Below are 21,675 nucleotides of genomic sequence, written 5' to 3' on the forward strand. Positions count from 1 at the left end.
AGCAGACCTAATAGACATCTACAGAACTCTCCACCCCAAATCAACAGAATATACATTCTTCTCAGCACCACATCACACTTATTCCAAAATTGACCACATAATTGGAAGTAAAGCACTCCTCAGCAAATGTACAAGAACAGAAATTATAACAAACTGTCTCTCAGACCACAGTGCAATCAAACTAGAACTCAGGACTAAGAAACTCAATCAAAACCGCTCAACTACATGGAAACTGAACAGCCTGCTCCTGAATGACTACTGGGTACATAACGAAATGAAGGCAGAAATAAAGATGTTCTTTGAAACCAATGAGAACAAAGATACAACATACCAGAATCTCTGGGACACATTTAAAGCAGTGTGTAGAGGGAAATTTATAGCACTAAATGCCCACAAGAGAAAGCAGGAAAGATCTAAAATTGACACTCTAACATCACAATTAAAAGAAATTAGAGAAGCAAGAGCAAATACATTCAAAAACTAGCAGAAGGCAAGAAATAACTAAGATCAGAGCAGAACTGAAGGAGATAGAGACACAAAAAACCCTCCAAAAAATCAATGAATCCAGGAGTTGGTTTTTTGACAAGATCAACAAAATTGATAGACCACTAGCAAGACTAATAAAGAAGAAAAGAGTGAAGAATCAAATAGATGCAATAAAAAATGATAAAAGGGATATCACCACCGACCCCACAGAAATACAAACTACCATCAGAGAATACTATAAACACCTCTATGCAAATAAACTAGAAAATCTAGAAGAAATGGATAATTTCCTGGACACTTACACTCTCCCAACACTAAACCAGGAAGAAGTTGAATCCCTGAATAGACCAATAACAGGCTCTGAAGTTGAGGCAATAATTAATAGCCTACCAACCAAAAAAAGTCCAGGACCAGATGGATTCACAGCTGAATTCTACCAGAGGTACAAGGAGGAGCTGGTACCATTCCTTCTGAAACTATTCCAATCAGTAGAAAAAGAGGGAATCCTCCCTAACTCATTTTATGAGTCCAACATCATCCTGATACCAAAACCTGGCAGAGACACAACAAAAAAAGAGAATTTTAGACCAATATCCCTGATGAACATCGATGCAAAAGTCCTCAATAAAATACTGGCAAACCGAATCCAGCAGCACATCAAAAAGCTTATCCACCATGATCAAGTGGGCTTCATCCCTGGGATGCAAGGCTGGTTCCACATATGCAAATCAATAAATGTAATCCAGCATATAAACAGAACCAAAGACAAAAACCACATGATTATCTCCATAGATACAGAAAAGGCCTTTGACAAAATTCAACAGCCCTTCATGCTAAAAACTCTCAATAAATTTGGTATTGATGGAATGTATCTCAAAATAGTAAGAGCTATTTATGACAAACCCACAGCCAATATCATACTGAATGGGCAAAAACTGGAAGCATTCCCTTTGAAAACTAGCACAAGACAGGGATGCCCTCTCTCACCACTGCTATTCAACATAGTGTTGGAAGTTCTGGCTAGGGCAATCAGGCAAGAGAAGGAAATAAAGGGTATTCAGTTAGGAAAAGAAGAAGTCAAATTGTCCCTGTTTGCAGATGACATGATTGCATATTTAGAAAACCCCATCGTCTCAGCCCAAAATCTCCTTAAGCTGATAAGCAACTTCAGCAAAGTCTCAGGATACAAAATTAATGTGCAAAAATCACAAGCATTCTTATACACCAGTAACAGACAAACAGAGAGCCAAATCATGAATGAACTTCCATTCACAATTGCTTCAAAGAGAATAAAATACCTAGGAATCCAACTGACAAGGGATGTAAAGGACCTCTTCAAGGAGAACTACAAACCACTGCTCAGTGAAATAAAAGAGGATACAAACAAATGGAAGAACATACCATGCTCATGGATAGGAGGAATCAATATCGTGAAAATGGCCATACTGCCCAAGGTAATTTATAAATTCAATGCCATCCCCATCAAGCTACCAATGAGTTTCTTCACAGAATTGGAAAAAACTGCTTTAAAGTTCATATGGAACCAAAAAAGACCCCACATTGCCAAGACAATCCTAAGTCAAAAGAACAAAGCTGGAGGCATCGTGCTACCTGACTTCAAACTATACTACAAGGCTACAGTAACCAAAACAGCATGGTACTGGTACCAAAACAGAGATATAGACCAATGGAACAGAACCGAGTCCTCAGAAATAATACCACACATCTATAGCCATCTGATCTTTGACAATTCTGATTTTTATATTACTTCTATTACAGATGGAGCTATGAAGTTCAGAGGGATTTTTTTTTTCAATCTAAGCCTTTTTCCTCATATTAAATTGCTTACGATATACAGCATTTAGTGGTATATGGACAATATCTAATTGTAGGCCTAGAAGAAGGGTTGATTGGTAAACTATTAATACAACTCGCAGGCCAAATATGGCTTGATAGCTGTTTTTGTAGTTTTGGCAGGCTAAGAATGGTTTTTACATTTTTAAATAGTTGAAAAAAATCAAATGAAAATTTTACAACACATGAAAATTGTAAGCAAGTTAAATTTAGTTTTATTAGAACACAGCCATTTCCATTCATTCATTTATTAGAGTCTTTCATGCTACACAGGTAGAGTTGAGTAGTTTGGACAGAGACCCTATGGCCTGCAGAGTTGAAAAAATTACTATCTGGCCCTTTATAGGAAAAGTTTGCTGATCCCTTGCCTAAAGGGATAATTTATCTCATCTGCTATGCCTTTATAAATTACTTTATTCATTATTGAGTGCTTACCACTTGCTACACACTATGTTGGGCTCTTGTCCTGGGAATAGTAAACAAAGGAGTACAGCGGGTAGCTGCAAGGAGCTTACAGCTTAAAGCTTATGTTTCAATTAATACTTTAATAGTCATAGGGTAGATTGATAATTCTGTATGATAAAATTATTTGGTTATGCTAATAAGATATGTTAATACTCATAAGGTAGACTTTAATATTCATATAGACCTAAGTAATTAATGTGCTAATAAAATATTAGGTTAATTCAATAGTAAAATTACTTAGTTAAAATAAATATTCACCATAAATCATACTGTTTTAACCCTCTTTCTTTTTAAAAAATGCATACATATACCACACTGAACATAAACCTATCCCTTAGATGATTTGTGATTTTATTATGATGAGGACCATATATTACAAGCATATATTTTATGTTTGCTATAGCTCTAGATGTTGGCAGTATGGGAAATTGAGCTGAACCCTGATCATTCCAGGGCATGTTCCAAAAACTGTTTATTTTTAATTTTTTGCTAAGTTCCTAATACTAGTTTTTTCCTTGTCATTTTTTTTTTTAAATAAGTTAAAACTTATTCAAACATATTCTGAATTTTTTCTGTAGTACTTTATACTACTGCATTTGTTAACCTTGATGTGCATGTCTATTTCAATTTTCCTTACTGGATGTTAGTTTTGTTAACATTAATGTATTTTAAACTTTACTTAATTGCATATGAAATGCTAATTTTTGTTATTTTAAGAATCTTCATTAATTGTGTCCAAATAGAAAAGAGTTACTTAATTTCCTCAAAGCAGCATTAGTATATAGTGAGTAAAAAATAAGTATTTCTTCTCTGTGTGAGATTCATTTTCTGGTTTCTATATGTTTATATTTATGAGAAAAATACCATTATTTTTATGAGGAGAGAAATGGTTTTAAATGAACCACCATTTGTCTAGCCACTAAACGTGTATTGACTTATTGATATGTCCCCATACTATGCTAGTGACTGAGAGTGCAGACGTCCGTTTCCCTGTATTCACGGAGTGTTGCGTTTACTCTTTGTGCCTGAAGATCCTGTTTTCCCCAAATAATAGACAAGATTTGCCAGACAAGAATTTTTGCTTGTGTGTGTGTGAGATTGAGTTGTACCACTTTAATTTGTTCCATGAGTATCCCTTTGTAAAATACTGCTTCTCTTTTAGTAAGTTTTTTGCCTCTTTCTGTTCTTCAGTCCCCTCAAACCTGATAGATGATCATGTGGACAATTAGGATTAAATTACCTTATTTGTAACTTTCTGCACCTTTAATATTTGCTTTCAAATTTTGTGTTTGGAGACCTTAGGGCATTCATCATTTTAATGTGAACTTGTGATATTTCCTTTATCACTGTGAATTATTTCAGTTTGTTCTTATTGAACTTGGTATTCAGCTTGTTGTTATATCTTTTCAATTCAATTTTTAATATTTTTGTTATTACAGCCAAGTATAATGGAAGATATCTTTATAATGTATTGTTTATTAAAACTTTTTGGCAGGTCTCTAGTTTCATATTTAAGTCAAATGAAAGTTTAAGGAAAATTTACATGTGGAAGAAAATTTCTTTTTGTATAACCAGTTTGTTCCTAAATTCTGTCTTTTCCACTATGTATATATGTGTGTGCACATACACGTGTGTATTTATATAAAATTTGCAATTTTGGTCCCTATTTTACCTAATGTACAGTTATTTCTGGCCAATTTTCAATTATATCTTAGGACCTTTTAGGTAATACCAAGGATAAAATACTTGCTAAGGTATTAATTCTCTGTGTTTTATGGTAAAATTATATATGTCATTATAAACTCTTATCTTGTGCTGAAATGGCCGAAGAAGGTAGAACACTATTTTAATGACAATACTTGATTAGCACAAATTCATTACCCAACCTGATAATGAGTCTGCTAATACCAGGCCAACATGTCATGTCTTTAGGGACCACGGCTTTCCCAATCTGGAGATCTATACGCTTTTCAATGTTTACCTTCCTTTGGCCTTCCAATGTACATAGTCTTTAAATTTTTGCATGTTAAAAATTCCTAGATACTGACCTGGGCATGACAGGCAAGAACTTAAATATTTAATCCACCTAGTATTCATTTTCATGTCTAAATGCAGATAAAACCTTGAAATGGGCCGGGTGCGGTGGTTCACACCTATTAATTCCAGCACTTTGGGAGGCCAAGGTGGGCGGATCATGAGGTCAAGAGATCGAAACCATCCTGGCCAAAATGGTGAAACCCCGTCTCTACTAAAAATACAAAAATTAGCTGGGCATGGTGGCACACGCCTGTAGTCCCAGCTACTCAGCAAGCGAGGCAGGAGAATTGCTTGAACCCGGGAGGTGGAGGTTGCAGTGAGCCAAGATCATGCCATTGCACTCTAGCCTGGGTGAGAGAGCCAGACTCCGTCTCAAACTCAATCAATCAATCAATCATTGAAATGAAAAAAGAAGTCATTTGTTAGGTGTCTTCTATTTCAGCCATACCACATAAATGAATATTTTCTTCATCTGTGGGAAGGCTGGTGGTAAGAACTGCTTATATTGCAAGCAATGAAAACAAATAGCTTTAACCACACAAAATAAAACAAATATTTATTCATATAACCAAAAAGGATACAGGAGGATTCAGCTTCAGTGAGGCTTCATGGGCTACCAGAACAGCCCCCAGGTACTGGTTTCTTGTTTAACTCTTTGACCCGCACTACCAGCTTCATTCTCAGGTGCCGCATTGTGGATCTCTGGCTCTAGGCTGTCCTCTTGTGTTGTAGACTGGCTGCCATCTCAACATGTCTTTCTACTGAAGAGGAGAAGTCTCTTGCAGGGTTGATGCACACACCCCAGCAATTCTTGCTCTCTCTTTGGCCCAAATTGTGGCGTGTACTCATCTCCAAACAATTTGCAGTGGATAAGGGGATAAATTATGTTGATCATCTTTACCAGTCCTGATACCTCCACAACTGAGTATCTAATTGTATACCTGAGAGAGGGTAAATAAATATTCAAAGAAAAGTCAGGTGCTAGTATCTAATAAAGAGAAGGAATGCATGCTGGGGATGTAGTATCTTTTTTTTTACTATATAGGAGTCCCCTTTTTCCACAGGGGATATGTTCCAAGATCCCTAGTGGGTACCTGGAACCACAGATAGTACTGAACTCTGTATACACTGTTTTCCTATGCATACATACCTTTGATAAGGTTTAATTTGTAAATGAGTAAGAGATCAGCAGTAATAACTAGTAATACAATATAACATTGATAAGAATAGACTGAAAGAAAAGTTATATAAATGTGATCATTCTCTCTCAGAATATCTGATTGTATTATCCTCACCTATTTTTGGACAGCTGTTGATTGTGGGTAACAGAAACCCCGGAACTCAAAACCATGGAAAAGGGGGGACTACTGTACTTGTTCTGGTGAAGTGTTCATCCTAAGAACTTAAAGAAAATGGAAGAAATACAAAGGACACTATCTTCATATTACCATGACAATCTGTTGCAAGCTTCCATTTTAGCTGGGACTACATGTTTTGTCTGTATGTTTTTCGCATTGATGTCAGAAAGGCTTGCAGTTAGGTGTATGTGTGAGGTGAGGGAGGGAACTGATCAATTCCAGTCGTCCCACTTTAATGCACAGAGGAATGAAAAATGCCAATCAAATAATACAACAGGTATTCACATGTCACCTATTTGAGTTTAGCCTCAAAATATTTTATTAGCATTTATCTATTACAAGAATGTTAAACTGAACAGCTTGTTTAATTATTTTTAATTGGGAAATGTCCTCTATTGATTAATTTAGGCTACCAAGAGATTGAGGTGCCAGTCCGGCTGTAAAGCATAGACTATATCTGATACAGTTTGACTGTGTTCCCACCCAAAATCTCATCTTGAATTGTAATCCCCGTAATCCTTATAATCTGCATGTGTCAATGGAGAAACCAGGTAGAGGTAACTGAATCCTGGGGGTGGTTTCCTTCATGATGTTCTCGTAATAGTGAGTTCTCATGAGATCTGATGGTTTAGTAAGTGTGCGCCAGTTCCTCCTGCATTTGTTTTCCTTCCTGCCACCCTGTGAAGAAGGTGCCTTGCTTCCCCTTTGCCTTCTGCCATGATTGTAAGTTTCCTGAGGCCTCCCCAGCCATGCTGAACTGTGAGTCAATTATGCCTCTTTCCTTTATAGATTATCCAGGCTCAGGCAGTTCTTTATAGCAGTGTGAAAGTGGACTAATATATTTGCAGCTTTATAATTTTAGGAAATAACAAAATGTTCATTTTGTCATTATCAATAGTATTTTCTCACCACGGTACAATATGTAGAACGTGTACTGTTATTCAAACATATGGCATGAGACATCTGCATTATAGCAAATATTCATTCATTCATTTATTGAGTAAATATTTACTGAGTGCTTACTGTGTGCTGTTTGAGGTACTCAGGATAAAACAGAAAACAAAACTGAGGATTAGCCCTGCCTCCTGGTATAAAGAGACAATAAATAATATGTGCTATGTTAGAAAGTGTTATTTCTTTTGGAGAAAACAGAAAATTCTTAGTAGGGTAAGAGCAGTCGGGACAGCCCAGATCAGGCTTGCTAGGGTCGAGCAGAGAGAAGTGCATGAAGTCACAGTTTTAAGTAGGGTAGTCAGGGTGTGCTTCATTAAGAAGGTGAAATTTTAACAAAGATTAGATGAAGGAAAGAAGTTATGAAAACCTTTTATACCCATGTCTTATTTAAGTTCAACAGCTACTTTTTGATATGAATTGTGTCCTCTCTATATTTCACATAAGAATCATAAGAGGCTGGGGCAATATAAAATTATGGAGAGTTAGAAAGTTTCTGGTTTGTGCTTTTTGTAAACAATCAAATTGTAGAAAATGACGATTCTTTGTGTGTGGTTGATAAATACATATAAGTGAAATCTTCAGTTTATGTCAAGGATATATGGCATATTTAAGTGTGCTCCTGGCAGTTTGAGGGTTCCGAATTTCTGTTTTGACTTTGTATTTGCACAGCAAGCACATACAGCATGTACATAGCAACATACACTTAATGTACTTTTTCTTGTGCTCTGGTGGTGGTGGTCAGAGAGAGTAGGAGTGGAGAAGCCCCAGCCACCTCTTGCCATTGTTCTTTCTTTGAGAGATGATTCTATTTAGTCAGCAACTAATATGTTCTTCCTATACCTTTCTTTCCTCATTATTTTTGCCTTTGTTTTCATTTATATATTTTTTCATTTACTTATTAGCTCATTGATTTAACAGATGTTAGATAACTAATATTTGTCTTGAGTGATTGTCATCATTGAAGTCATATTTTACATTTATTTAATATCTTTATGTCTCATAGCATATAGATTTGCATATATGCTCTGTTGTATGTGTATATATAAAATTTTATGTGAATGATCTAGTGTAGAACCTTCAGGAAATATTTATAATTATTATTGCCATTTTTCTAAGTAAGTTATTACTTCTCATGAGTTCCAGCCTCATACCATAGGTTTCACAGCATGATTTATCTATTTTCTGAATCTTCATTACTTGCAGGATGCCATGTAAGAAAACAGTGTTTCTTTCCCTGCTTCTGTATATGATTATTTCTCATATACATGTAGCAGCTTTGAGAATAATGTCTTTGTTGGTGAAACTAGAACCAATGGTATTTGAATTGTTTAAAAACTGCAGGAAAATCATTGTAAGTTCTTTGTCATTTTGACGTAAATCATCTTAAAGAATTATTTTCTTATTGCAAAAATCACACTCTAATATTTGAAAACATTTATAATACTTAATGCTTCATGGCATGTTCTTAATAAAATATCTTGCTTTTGCAGACTGTTATTTTTTGATATATGTTCATTTAGTTTGGTTTTGGTTGAGAATATGCCTTGTCTTGTACTGATATTCAGACACCTGGCACTGGAGAGACTGCTAATGTTTTGGTAAAGGGCTCTGTTCCCACCTGTCCTAGTCAGTGTTGGGCTGAGATGTGGACGCAGCTGGGGAACACATGCTTGTCTTCTCTGTGAGTGTCTACTGAAGCTGAGAGGGCTAGTTTATACGTTACTGGGTGTAAATCTGGATCCTGAATATCTCAGGATCAATGGAATGGAGATAAGAAAATGAAACAGAGTTTTCTAACTTCAAAGAAATGTATGACCTTTTCTGTATGATCTTAAGAAGGTACAACTAAGATCAGTTACAAGACAATAAAGGGAGATATACTTGATACAATAATATTATGAAATTTTAATAGAATTATTGAGATATGCAGTGGGCTAGTTAGAAATTTCCTGTCACTGTAAATGTGTACCAATTTAGTGTGAGGGATAAAGAAGGGACTCAGTTTGATCATAAACCAAATGTTTAATGTATGCTTACTGTGTATTATTCATTGTTCTAGATACTGGGGATAGCAAAGTGAATCAACACTGGCCCCACTCCTTAGTAATAAGCACTAAATGACTTTAAAAATAGTATGAAGTTTTATTAGTCCATTCTCATGCTGATATGAAGACATACCTGAGACTGGGATAAAGGAAAGAGGTTTAATTGACTCACAGTTCCACATTGCTGGGGAGGACTCAGAAAACTTACAGTCATGGCAGAAGGCCAAGGAGAAGCAAACACCTTCTAAACAGGGTGGTATGATAGAGTGAGTGCAAGCAGGGGAAATGTGTGACACTTATAAAACCATCAGATCTTATGAGACTCACTCACTGTCACAAGAACAGCATGGGGGAGACTGCCACCATGATTCAATTGCTTCCCACGAGGACCTTCCCATGACTTGTGGGGATTATGGGGATTACAATTCAAGATGTGGTTTGGGTGGTGACACAACCAAACCATAACATGCTGGCCCCGGCCCCTCCCATATCTCATGTCCTCACATTTCAAAACACAATCACTCCTTCCTGAGTCCCCCCAAAGTCTTAACTCATTCCAGCATGAGCTCAAAAGTCCAAGTCCAAATCTGAGATAAGGCAAATCCCTTCTGCTTATGAACCTGTAAAATCAAAAGCAAGTTAGTTACTTCCTAGGTACAATGGAGGTACAAGCATTGAGTAAATACACACATTCCAAATAGGAGAAATTGGCCAAAAAAAGGGGGGCTACAGGTCCGATGCAAGTCCAAAATCCAATAAGGCAGTCATTAAACTTTAAAGTTCCAAAATGATCTCCTTTGACTCCATGTCTCATGTCCAGGTCATGCTGATGCAAGAGGTGGGCTCTCACGGCCTTGGGCAGCTCCACCCCTGTGGCTTTGCAGGGTACAGACTAGCCTCACTCTTTCCTGCTTTCATGAGCTGGCATTGAGTGCCTGCAGCTTTTCCAGGTGGAAGTACAAGATGTTGCTGGATCTACCATTCTGGGATCTAGAGAATGGTGGCCCTCCTCTCATGGCTCCACTAGGCAGTGCCTCAGTCAGGACTCTGTGTGTGGGCTCTAACTCCACATTTCCCCTCTGCATTGCCCCAGCAGAGGTTCTCCATGAGGGCTCTGCCCCTGTAGCAAACTTCTGCCTGGACATTCAGGCATTTGTGTACATCTTCTGAAATCTTGGTTAGAGGTTCCCAAACCTCAGTTCTTGACTTCTGTGCATTTTCAGGCCTAACACCATGTGTAAGCTGCCAAGACTTGGGGCTTGGACCCTCTGAGGCAATGGCCCAAGCTTAATCATTTCCCCTTTTAGCCACAGCTGGGACTGAAGCAGCTAGGATACAGGGCACCATGTCCCGAGGCTGCACAGAGCAGGGGGACCCTGGGCCCAGCACATGAAACCATTTTTTTCCTCCTAGGCCACTGGGCCTGTGTTGGGAGGGGCTGCTGTGAAGATCTCTGACATTCTCTGGAGATATTTTCCCCATTGCCTTTGGATTAACATTGCATTCTTCATTACTTATGCAAATTTCTGCAGCCGACTTGAATTTGTCCCCCAGATAATGGGTTTCTATTTTCTATCGCATCATCAGGCTGTGACTTTTCCAAATTTTTATGCTCTGCTTACCCTTGAATGCTTTGATGCTTAGAAATTTCTTCTGTCAGATATCCTAAGTCATCTCTCTCAAGTTCAAAGTTCCACATGTTTCTGTGGCAGGGGCAAAATGCCACCAGTCTCTTTGCTAAAGCATAGCAAGAGTCACCTTTGCTCCAGTTCCCAAGAAGTTCCTCATTTCCATCTGAGACCCCCTCAGCCTGGACTACATTGTCCATATCACTATCAGTATTTTGGTCAAAGCCATTCAACAAGTCTCTAGGAAGTTCTAAACTTTCCCACATCTTCCTGTCTTCTTAACCCTCGAAGTCTCTAGGAAGTTCTAAACTTTCACACACTTGCCTGTCCTGTCAGTCCCCCAAATGGTTCCAACCTCTGCCTGTTTCCCAGTTCCAAAGTTGCTTCTACATTTTCAGGCATATTTACAGCAGCACCCTTCTCCTGGTACTTACTGCATTAGTCTGTTCTCATGCTGCTATGAAGAAATACCGAAGACTGGGTAATTTATAAAGGAAAGAGCTTTAATTGACTCACAGTTTTGTTTTGCTGGGGAGGCCTTGGGAAACTTACAGTCATAGCAGATGGCAAAGGATAAGCAGGAACCTTCTTCATAGGGAGGCAAAATGGAGTAAGTGCAAGCAGAGGAAATGTCAGATGCTTATAAAATCATCACATCTCATGAGACTCAGTATCATGAGAACAGAATAGAGGAAACTGCTCCCATGATTCAAGAACTTCCCACCTGGTACCTCCCACAATCCATTGGGATTATGGGAAGTACAATTCAAGATTAGGACACAGCCAAACCATATCAGAAATGTTTAAGGTATGTACAAGTATAAAAAATAATAAACCAAATACTTTTGTAACCACAACCTGACTTAATAAACGCTCCCTATACAGTTCAAGACTTGTGTGACCCTTTCTCATGGTTAATTTTATTCTCTTATATTTCTTAATACTTTAACAAAAGCAACACTAAATCCTATGTAAAGGTAATAAGCATGTTTTTACATTGTGTATATATATGCAGTTGTACTGCCTGTGTGATTCTATACCTCATGAATGTATCATTTATTCTTCTGTGATTTTTTTGTTCATTCGTTTTTTGTCATAGAATAACCCATTGTTTAAATATGCCACAAGTTTTTTTGTTAATGTAAGGTATGACAAATGTATATCAGTGATTTTTATTTGGCCTTATCTGATTTCTAGTGAAAATCAACATCCTTTCATGTGTATTGGCTTTTTCTGTCTTGCTAGTCTTTAACTTGCCTATTAAAATATTTTGTGTATTTGCTTTCATGGCTCACTGCAGCCTCGAGCTCTTGGGCTCAAGCAATTCTCCCACCTCAGCCACCCAAGGTGTGCACCACCATGTTCGGCTAATTTTTTTGTAGTGATGGGCTTTTGCTGTGTTACCGAGGCTTGTCTCAATTTTCTGCACTCAAGCAGTCCTACAGGTCTATTGGCTTTTTCATGTGTATTGGTGATATGGTTTGACTGTGTCCCCACCAAAATCTCATTTTGAATTCTCACGTGTTGTGGGAGGGACCTGGTGGGTGGTAATTAAAACATGGGGCCAGGTCTTTCCTGTGCTGTTCTCGTGATAATGAATAAGTCTCATGAAATCTGATGGTTTTAAAAAGGGGAGTTTTTTCCTGAACAAGCTCTCTTTGCCTGCTGCCATCTACTTAGGATATGGCTTGGTCCTCCTTTCCTTCTGCCATGATTATGAGGCCTCCCCAGCCACGTGGAACTGTAAGTCCCATTAAACCTATTTCATTTGTAAATTGCCCAGTCTTTATGTCTTTATAAAGGGTGTGTCTTTATCAGCAGCATGAAAATGGACTAATACAATTGGCTTTTTCAGGTTTGCTATTCTTTAACTTGCCTAGTGAAATATTTTGCCCATTTTTCCATCCAGTTATTCTTTATAGATTTTTATAAATTCTTTATGTATGCTGGATAGTAACCTTTTGTTTTTAGTTATGGTCATGGAAAATACCTTCTTTCATTTTGAAGCTTTCTTTTTTTACTTTATGCATATTGTTTATTGATGACAAAAAGGACTTAATTAAAAGTAGCTGAATTTATCAGTTCATTCTCTTCAGATTTATGTTTATTTTTGTACCTTGTTTAAAATATTACCTACTGCAATCATTTTCTTTTCTGTTTTTTTTTTGTAAATGTTTTGAGACTTTGCTAGTACATTTCAAATATGCATCTGTGTATATTTCTGTCTTCCATTTCTGTTCAGCTATCTATTTACCAACCATATATTGAACACTTTTCTTTGTGCCAGTCACTGTTCTAGTTCCTAGAAGACAGCTGTGAATCACACAAGCAAATATCTATGCTTCTGTGGTGCTAATATTCTACAGTTTCATTCTTCCAATACCCTGTTATGTTAATTACTTTGTATGTCAGAATAACTGGAAAGGCAAGTTCAACTACTGTGTGCTTTTGCAAGATTGCCTTTGCTTTTTTTTTTTTTTTTTTTTTTGGTCCCTTATTCTTTCATGTAAATCATAATCGTTTGTTTGAGTTCCACGAAAAATATCATCCACTCAATAGATGACTTTTCTTATCTTTCTATTCCTGTGAGTCTTTGATACTCTTTCCATGTATATGTGAAAAATTATATTTTAAGACTAATTAGCCAGGAGTGGTGGCTCACACCTATAATCCCAGCATTTTGGGGGGCCAAGACCATAGGATCGTTTGAGCCCAGGAATTTGAGACCAGCCTGGGTAACGTGGCAAAACCCTATCACTACAAAAAAATTAGCTGAGCATGGTGGTGCATGCCTGTAGTCCCAGCTATTTGGGAGGCTGAGGTGGAAGGATTGCTTGAGTCCGGAAGGTCAAGGCTGCAGTGAGCCATGATTGTGCCACTACACTCCATCCTATAGGACAGAAAGAGACCCTGTCTCAAAAAGAAAAAACCAAAAACGCAAAAGTATAATCTGAAAAGTGGAGCCACTTGTTGGTTCATAGCATAATACATCGTATCGTAAAAACAACATATTTTATGTAATTGAGAAAAAAAATCAAAGATAGAAGTAGTTGAAACAAAAATTCCCACTCACTGGCATCATAAGTCTAGGTTTTGTGCATTTCTGTTAGGAAACTAACATTACAAACTACTTATTAGAAAGTCATATACTTTCTTACTTCGCTAAATTTCATGCCTTTAATATCTTCTCAGTCCTTGGATAGTGAGTATGAGGGTTGTCTTTTTTTTTAAGAAAATATCGTATCAGTGGAATTTTTCACAGCACCTCAGTGCTTCTGACGCTAGGAAATTGGGCTTTATTCTGTATAAAATAATCATAAATATTAATGTATAGTAGGTGAGTATTGCTTGTTACCTTAGAGTATTTCTACATTATTCCTTGTTTGCAGGATCTTGGTAGTGTCTCATCTTTATCTTTGTTTCTCCTCTCTTACATCTTAATGTTACCCTAAGAACCAGAAAACAGCAAAAACGTCCTTAGCTGGCCACAGGCCTGTTACTGCACTTTGGTTAAGATTTTGTTCTGCAGGCCTCCTTTCTAACTGTTGGACGCTGCCCTGTTATTAGAGCTATTTCCACTTCTAGTGAGTTCGTTCTCAGTCTGTGATGAGATTGGAACCATTTCAACTTGTGAATGGCTGCTTTTTTAGCAGTTAAAAACCTTCAACAAGTTTATAGAAATTCTTGGCTTAGATTCAGTCTGATTTTTTCAGTGCTAATAATCTCTCTCCATGTCCTGAGCCAAGCATTTCTATGTGTTTATTGTAAGTGATGAGGTAAAGTAAGATATTCCCGCCTTGCTCATATGTTTCAAGTAGCTTTTCTTGTATAGTATCCTTCTTGTGAAACTAACTCTAGAGATGTTATATGACATTTTTCAATCAGCTATCTCAGAACTTGTTTTACTTTGTGAGAGTAAATAAATAGGATTTCTACTCATGGCTTTGCTGCTAATTACTACCTAGCTGTCCAGTTGTCAGCAAATCAGTTTTTATCTCTTGTTTTTATTTTCTTAATCTACAAAATGTTACAGTGGTAGACAGATTACTTCTTGGGTTTTGTTTAACTGTCATTTTCCCCATGGCTTTCTATGTGGATTCTGTGAAGGCAGATAATGATCTATTAATCATCCATTATGTTGTTTCTATTTGCCATTTAAATTTTATTTCGTTTTTGGTGAGTATGTCTATTGTCAGCATTTAAAAGAGGAAGACAACTTTCATTGTCATTTTTGGTATATTTAGCAATAAGACACTGTACGATTGTACCCCCTAGCCAGTGTACATTTTTATAAATGTATTTGTAAAAATCCATTTTCTTCCTCAAGAATATTATTTAAACGTTTATTGAACATTTACTATGCAACAAACCAGTGCCTGGCACTGGAAACAATAATGAATGAACCTGCCCTTAAGGAACTTTCAGCATAATGATTTTTGGTTTGGTGGCAGCCTGTTCTGTTCAACCATGCTAATATCCTGTATGCCCTGCCATATGCTTCTATCTTCTTTTTTAGGAGTGTTAACCTGAGAAGGGTCACTTCTTTATGTCCTTGCTTGGTGATTATAGTAAATTTCAATGTTCTTTTAGGGTCAAGAAAGTATATGTCGATGATCTTGTAAAGATGACATATACATCTTTTAGAGCATAATATATTTCTGAATGATGAGAAATTAATTTTTTCATTGGTCACTATATTGTAGGACAGTCATAAATGAATGAAGCACAGGTTGAGCTTGACACATTTAAAGAGACCTTGAAGTAAAAGAAGAACCTTTAAATCTACCGAGAATGGTTCTTAGAATAATTTAAGAGGCAGTATGGGTGTTTTGTATCCTTGAAAACTCTTTGAATGGCAACTTTATATACTAGATTATATTTAACTTTCCCTTACTCAGCTGTTTGTCAGAGTCCAAGAATTGTTTTATTCCTGAATTAAGAAGTCTGAAGTCCCATCGTGCTCACTTTTATGTACCTTTGCCTCTGTATGACATTGGAGGAAAAGGTGTCATTTCAAAAATATGGTTTCTTTAGCCATCCAAGTTCACTAGTGCCAACAAACTGGCACTTTTGTGGCTTCATACTTATAAATATATTTCAGTGTTTTTCACTGGGTAAGTTATCTTGTAGAGAAGGCAAAGAACTTATAAATTCATTTCATAATGTCCAAAAGATAATCCAGGAGACATATTTTCACAGGCATAACTCCTTGTTTTGTGTCTCACAAGGGAGAAAGAGGCTTTTATCAAATAATATTGTAGGACAGCTGTCTTGATTTTACTTAAAATATGAAGTTTTATTATTACTTCAATATTCATATTAGTTTTTTCATTCATGTAAACTTGTCATTTCTGCTTAAAGAACTTCAAAGTTTCATCAAAATAGTTTCATTTTAATTTCAGGTAGCTGAGAATATAATTTATTATACATGTATCAAAGTCCTTATGTTAATCGTGAATGTCATCACATCAGTATTTTTTAAAGACCCGTTAATGTAGTATAATCTCTACTTTCTTAAGTAAAACGATTGTCATAATCAGTCCATTATTGTAACACTCTAATACCATTCCTGAAACGTCCTATGATGTGAAATAAAAAAGATAATGATAATGATTCTACTGATATGAGAATTGTAAAGGCATAATAGGATATGTCTATTGATACCTTATCTTTACTTTTGTAGCTCTTGATCTTATTCATAAGGGTGAAATTACTACTTATTCTTACCTTTTCTTTTACTTTAATACATAGGGGTGTGAGCTTATTTCAACTCCTGATCAAGACCACACTGACTTTACTAAGTGCCTTAAAGTGCTCCAAAAGAAGATAGAAGAAAAAGACTTAAAGGTAAGATATACATGTATTTGATGGTTATTCCAAAGGATGTGAAAAAAAACTGTTTTTTTTTTTTCACTCAGCTGAAATGGATATTTACTTTTGTGCTGTTTTTTTTTTTTTTTTTTTTTTAATTGCTGTCAGGTTCCCCCCCCGTATAGCAGATAAATCTGCACTTAGCTGTCAAAACATTAACGTGTGCACTTAAACCAGGGGACACAAATGTAAACATCTTACAGTGGCATGGTAATAAAATGGTTGAACTGGACCGTGTGCCAAGTAATCAAAACTGGGGACTCATTCTTGCCTGAAAGTGACTAGCTACTATTCGTCTCTAGTTGGTTGTTGCCATGAAGAGCTCTATGTATTTTTGCACTATGTCTATTTGCATATTATACAGGCAAAACAAATATGACCTTGATGTGGCCCCTGAGCTATCATTGCAAATTTTTATTTAAATGAATATCAACTTTTTTTAAGCCAGAGAAGAGTCTACTGCTTTGCATTTTCTTGCATTTGTGCTCTTTAAAGTTTTCAGTACTGATTTTCACCTAGCATCCAAATGTTTAATTGCATTAATTAGTACACAAGTTTATACTTCATTTTTTGATACCTGTTGAAATGGTATGCAAAGTATTTTAAGACTGTGTTTAATGAAGAGCTTCAAAATTAAACCTGAAGCATCGAATGGCAATTGACCTTTTTTCCCCTGCACTAGCAAGGGCAATAAGTTTTAAGCTGAGATGAATGATCAGTTGTGTAATTTTAAACCAAGAAAAGTAGGAAAACACGCTTGTATATTACAATGATTTTGATAGTACAAGTAACAGAAAATACATGTCAACCTGCGTCAATACCAAGTGATATAGGGCAGTCTTGAGACAGAGCTCAATCAGAATTCATGCTCTTTTTCTTTTATTTATCTCGGCTCCGCTTTGTAGGTTTTGTCTCCAACTGCCACCTGCAGTAACATTTTACCCTTCACATGTAGGGGGATTAAGGCATAGAGCTGGGGGGATACATCACTTCCCACCATCATCGGACTTAACCCTTAAGATCTCTCCTTTAAACCACTATTGCTTTTGGCAAAGGAGAACGAGAGAATCCTGATTGTCTTGGGCTGGAGCCAGGTGTGGGATCAATCCACGTGGCTTATCTATTCAAACTACATGGCTAATACATATTTGGCAGGATGGGATAGATATCAGAGCAGCAGCTCTAACCAAAATTTACTCTCTAGCAAAAGTTTGTTAAAGATACACTCTAACATATATTTACTAAGTTGCAGTAAGTAGTACATTCTTTTCTACCTTTAAAGTAAAACCTTGTTAACTATCACAATTGGCAAGCAGCTTGATCTGCGAACTCAACAAAAATAATTGAGTGAACATTTCTCATCTCTGTTGTAGCTTTGCTGAACTATATCAAATGTATTGTGCTATTTCCAGCAGTAAACTGATATAATTAAACATTTGTTTAATGAAAGCAGAAAACAACCGATTGAGAGTTATCTATTTCATCCAGATATCACTGATTTGGTGTTTCTTAGGGAAAAAAATGTAAATATTACAGCTGTCTTTTGTTTTTCCCAGCACCTCCACTGACATGATTAAAAGCTGTGATGCAATTATGTGAGTCTAATGCGTTGTGTCTAACTGATAGTATCTATAATAGTATTCTGTCATTGAGCCTTGAAACAAATCATCATATCTTAAATTCAACAAGGCCCAAATCTAGAGAGAGCCCCAAACTAGGAGATGAGGGTGTGATCTGGAAACAAATCTGACAGTCTTGGCCAATCTGGTGGGGAGTCTGGGAGCAAGAGTAGCTGTTAGAGGACCCTTGCATTGGGCAGAAATAGCAACAACCTTGTACTCCAACTGTGCTTAGTCACAGACTAGAGGGTGCTCATGAGGAGTGTGGACTTGGCTCAGAGGTTGCCAGGGAAGAGTACAGACTTGGTGGCATGATGTGCTGCCTCCTGAAGGGGTTGCAGCGGGCTGATAACGGATGACTGGCCTCTACACAACCCAACAGTGAGTTCTTTTTTGAAGAGCGATGCAGTGGTGCACTGCCTGTGCTGCCTCAGGCCCCAACATGCTTTGGGCCCAATGCATTCTCCAGCCCCATCCTACACCAGTGTTTCTCCTTTTTTCTAAACTATGCCGTATTTTCTCCTCTCTCCTGCTTTAACGTGTTTTTGTGTATGTTGCCCCCTCTGCTTGGAATCTGTTTTTCCTTTTTTTTTTTTTTAATCTAGCCCATGCATGCTGGAGGGTTTCTTTTTTTTTTTTTTTTTTTTTTTTAGGTCTGATACATTTATTTATCTTTATATATTTTTTATTTCAATGGGTTTTGGGGTACATGTGGTTTTTGGTTACATGGATGAATTGCACATTGTTGAAATCTGAGAGTTGAGTGCACTTGTTATTCCAGTGTAGTGTACGTTGTACCCAATAGGTAGTTTTTCATCCCTCAACCCCCTCCCACCTTCTCCTCTTCTGAGTCCTCGGTGTCCGTTGTATCACTATGCCTTTGCACACCCATAGGTGAGCTCCCACTTATAAGTGAGAAAATGCAGTATTTGGTTTTCCATTTCTGAGTTACTTCACTTAGAATAGTGGGCATGGCAGAGTTTGACTGGCTGTCCTCAACTATCACTCGCAGTTAGGTTTAGCTACTCTACATTTCCATACCCTCCTTTATTTTTTCTTTAGGGCATTCTGAACAATTTTGATCATTTTATTAATTATTTCTCATTGTTTACCTAAAGTCATTCTTGCCAGCTTGACTGTACAGCCCATGAGGCTGAGCTCAGGTCTGCTTATTCATAACTCGACAGCAGTATTTGCATATAAGAAGTACTCCTTGAAAGTTTGGTACGTTTTATGCACTACAAGAACATACAGGAGAGTGGAACGTAACACAGTTGGGGGACAGGCTTTTTAGAGAAGACTGAGACATAATAAGCAAATGGGAGCTAGACAGTGCATTAGTCCATTTTATGTTGCTATAAAGGAATACCTGAGGCTGGATAATTTATAGATATGAGCTGTATTTGGCGTATGCTTATGCTGGCTGTACAAGCATGGCATCAGAATCTATTTGGCTTCTCATGACCCCTCAGGAAGCTTTTACTCATGGCAAAAGGTGAAGGGGCAGCAGGCCTGTCACATGGCAAGAAGGGAGCAAGAAAGATGCCAGGCTCTTCATAAGAACCAGTTCTCTTGGCTGGGCATGGTGGCTCACACCTGTAATCCCAGCACTTTGGGAGGCCATGGCAGGCGGATTACGAGGTCGGGAGATCGAGACCATCCTGGCTAACATGGTGAAACCCCATCTCTACTAAAAATAAAAAAATTAGCTGGGGCAGTGGCACGCGCCTGTAGTCCCAGCTACTTGGGAGGCTGGGGCAGGAGAATCACTTGAACCCAGGAGGCAGAGTGCCAGGTCCGACCCACAGACCCTGACACAGTGACAGATGAAAGACATACACTGACACAGATATTTTGCCTGTCAGTGGGGCTAAGGGGTTCTGCTGCCTGAGTCTGCAGCTTCGGCCTTGATAAGACAGCAAAGTTCACATTTATTTAGTACAGATTAAATGACAAAGTTCTCAAGTAAACACCACTAGAGGGTAATTAACATTGTCGACCTCCTGAGTAGAGAACAGTCATGAGCCCGCAGATGATCAAAGGTTGGTCCTAGGACCACTCAGTAAACAAGCTATTTAGAAAAAGTCCTAGGACCACATAGTAAACCAGCTATTTAGATAAACTCCTCTACATTCCTATGTATCTGTGCCCTAAGCTTTTAAGAGAATTCATTTCCCTTCAGCCAAATCTTTTACTGAAGCTACGCAAACCTGCTGGCCTTCCAAGAAGGTTTGTGTCTATTTGCTATAACTTTATCTTTGTAATTTCTCCCACTACCCTGACCGATCCCCTACAGTGGAGGTTGTGGTGAGCTGAGATGGCACCACTGCACTCCAGCCTGGGTGACAGAGTGAGACTCTGTCTCAAAAATTGGGGATCGCATTTCAACATGAGATTTGGAGGGGACAAACATCCAGACTATATCAGACAGAAAAGGGGAGAAGAGTGTTTCAAGAAGTATTATTGTAGTGCACACAGAGTGCGGGTAGCACTTTGTAGGAGTGGGCACAACTCTATCTCCATCCTCATAGGGTCCTGGCTAGGCCTTGAGAATTAAATTCACCTAAGATAGATTAACAAGAACAAAGCATAAAATTTTATTTCATACAAATTTTACACGACATGGGAGCCCTCATAAAGAAGTGAAGACCCAGAGAAGTATTTAAAGCCCGTTACTTTATATACTAGATTGGACAAAGAATAGTGTGTTGTGAAGAAGCATCTAACTTATGTGGGGAGGCTTGAAATGTAAGAGTTATTATATAACAAGACAAGGATGCCCTCTCTCAGCACTCCTATTCAACACAGTATTGGAAGTTCTAGGCAGGGCTGTCAGGAAAGAGAAAGAAATAGAGGCTGTTCAACTAGGAAGAGAGGAAGTTCAACTATCTTTGTTTGCAGATGACATAAACCTATATCTAGAAAAGCCCATTGTCTCAGCCTAAAAGCTTCTTAAGCTGATAAGCAGCTTCAGCAAAGTCTCAGGATACAAAATCAATGTGCAAAAATCACTAGCATTCCCATACACCAACAACAGGCAAGCTAAGAGCAAATCATAAATGAACTCCCCACTCAAAATTGCCACAAAAAGAATAAAATGCCTAGGAATACAGCTGACGAGGAAAGTGAAGGACTTCTTCAAGGAGAACTACAAACCATGGCTCTAAGAAATCAGAAATGACCCAAACAAATGGAAAAACATTCCATGCTCATGGACAGGAAGAATCAATATCATGAAAATGGCTATACTGCCCAAAGTAATTAATAGATTCAATGCTGTTCCCATTGAATAATTGAATAATAAAACTACTAACACGTTCTTGACAGAAGTAGAAAAAAACTATTTTAAAATTCATAT

The 21,675-nt window shown here is 37.5% G+C and overlaps 1 protein-coding gene across 4 annotated transcripts in view; it reads left to right on the forward strand.

The window, feature by feature from the left end:
* LOC105474828 (thiamin pyrophosphokinase 1) overlaps window positions 1–21,675 on the forward strand; it is a 391,525-nt gene that overhangs the window by 208,070 nt on the left and 161,780 nt on the right. For all 4 annotated transcript variants that reach the window (XM_011729642.3, XM_011729643.3, XM_011729641.3 and 1 more), the window contains one exon: window positions 16,579–16,674. In XM_011729642.3, the coding sequence (XP_011727944.2) occupies window positions 16,579–16,674 (96 nt within the window). The remainder of the gene's footprint in view (window positions 1–16,578; window positions 16,675–21,675) is intronic.

The sequence above is a fragment of the Macaca nemestrina genome, chromosome 4 (assembly GCF_043159975.1).
Source record: "Macaca nemestrina isolate mMacNem1 chromosome 4, mMacNem.hap1, whole genome shotgun sequence".
NCBI classification, from domain to species: Eukaryota; Metazoa; Chordata; class Mammalia; order Primates; family Cercopithecidae; genus Macaca; species Macaca nemestrina.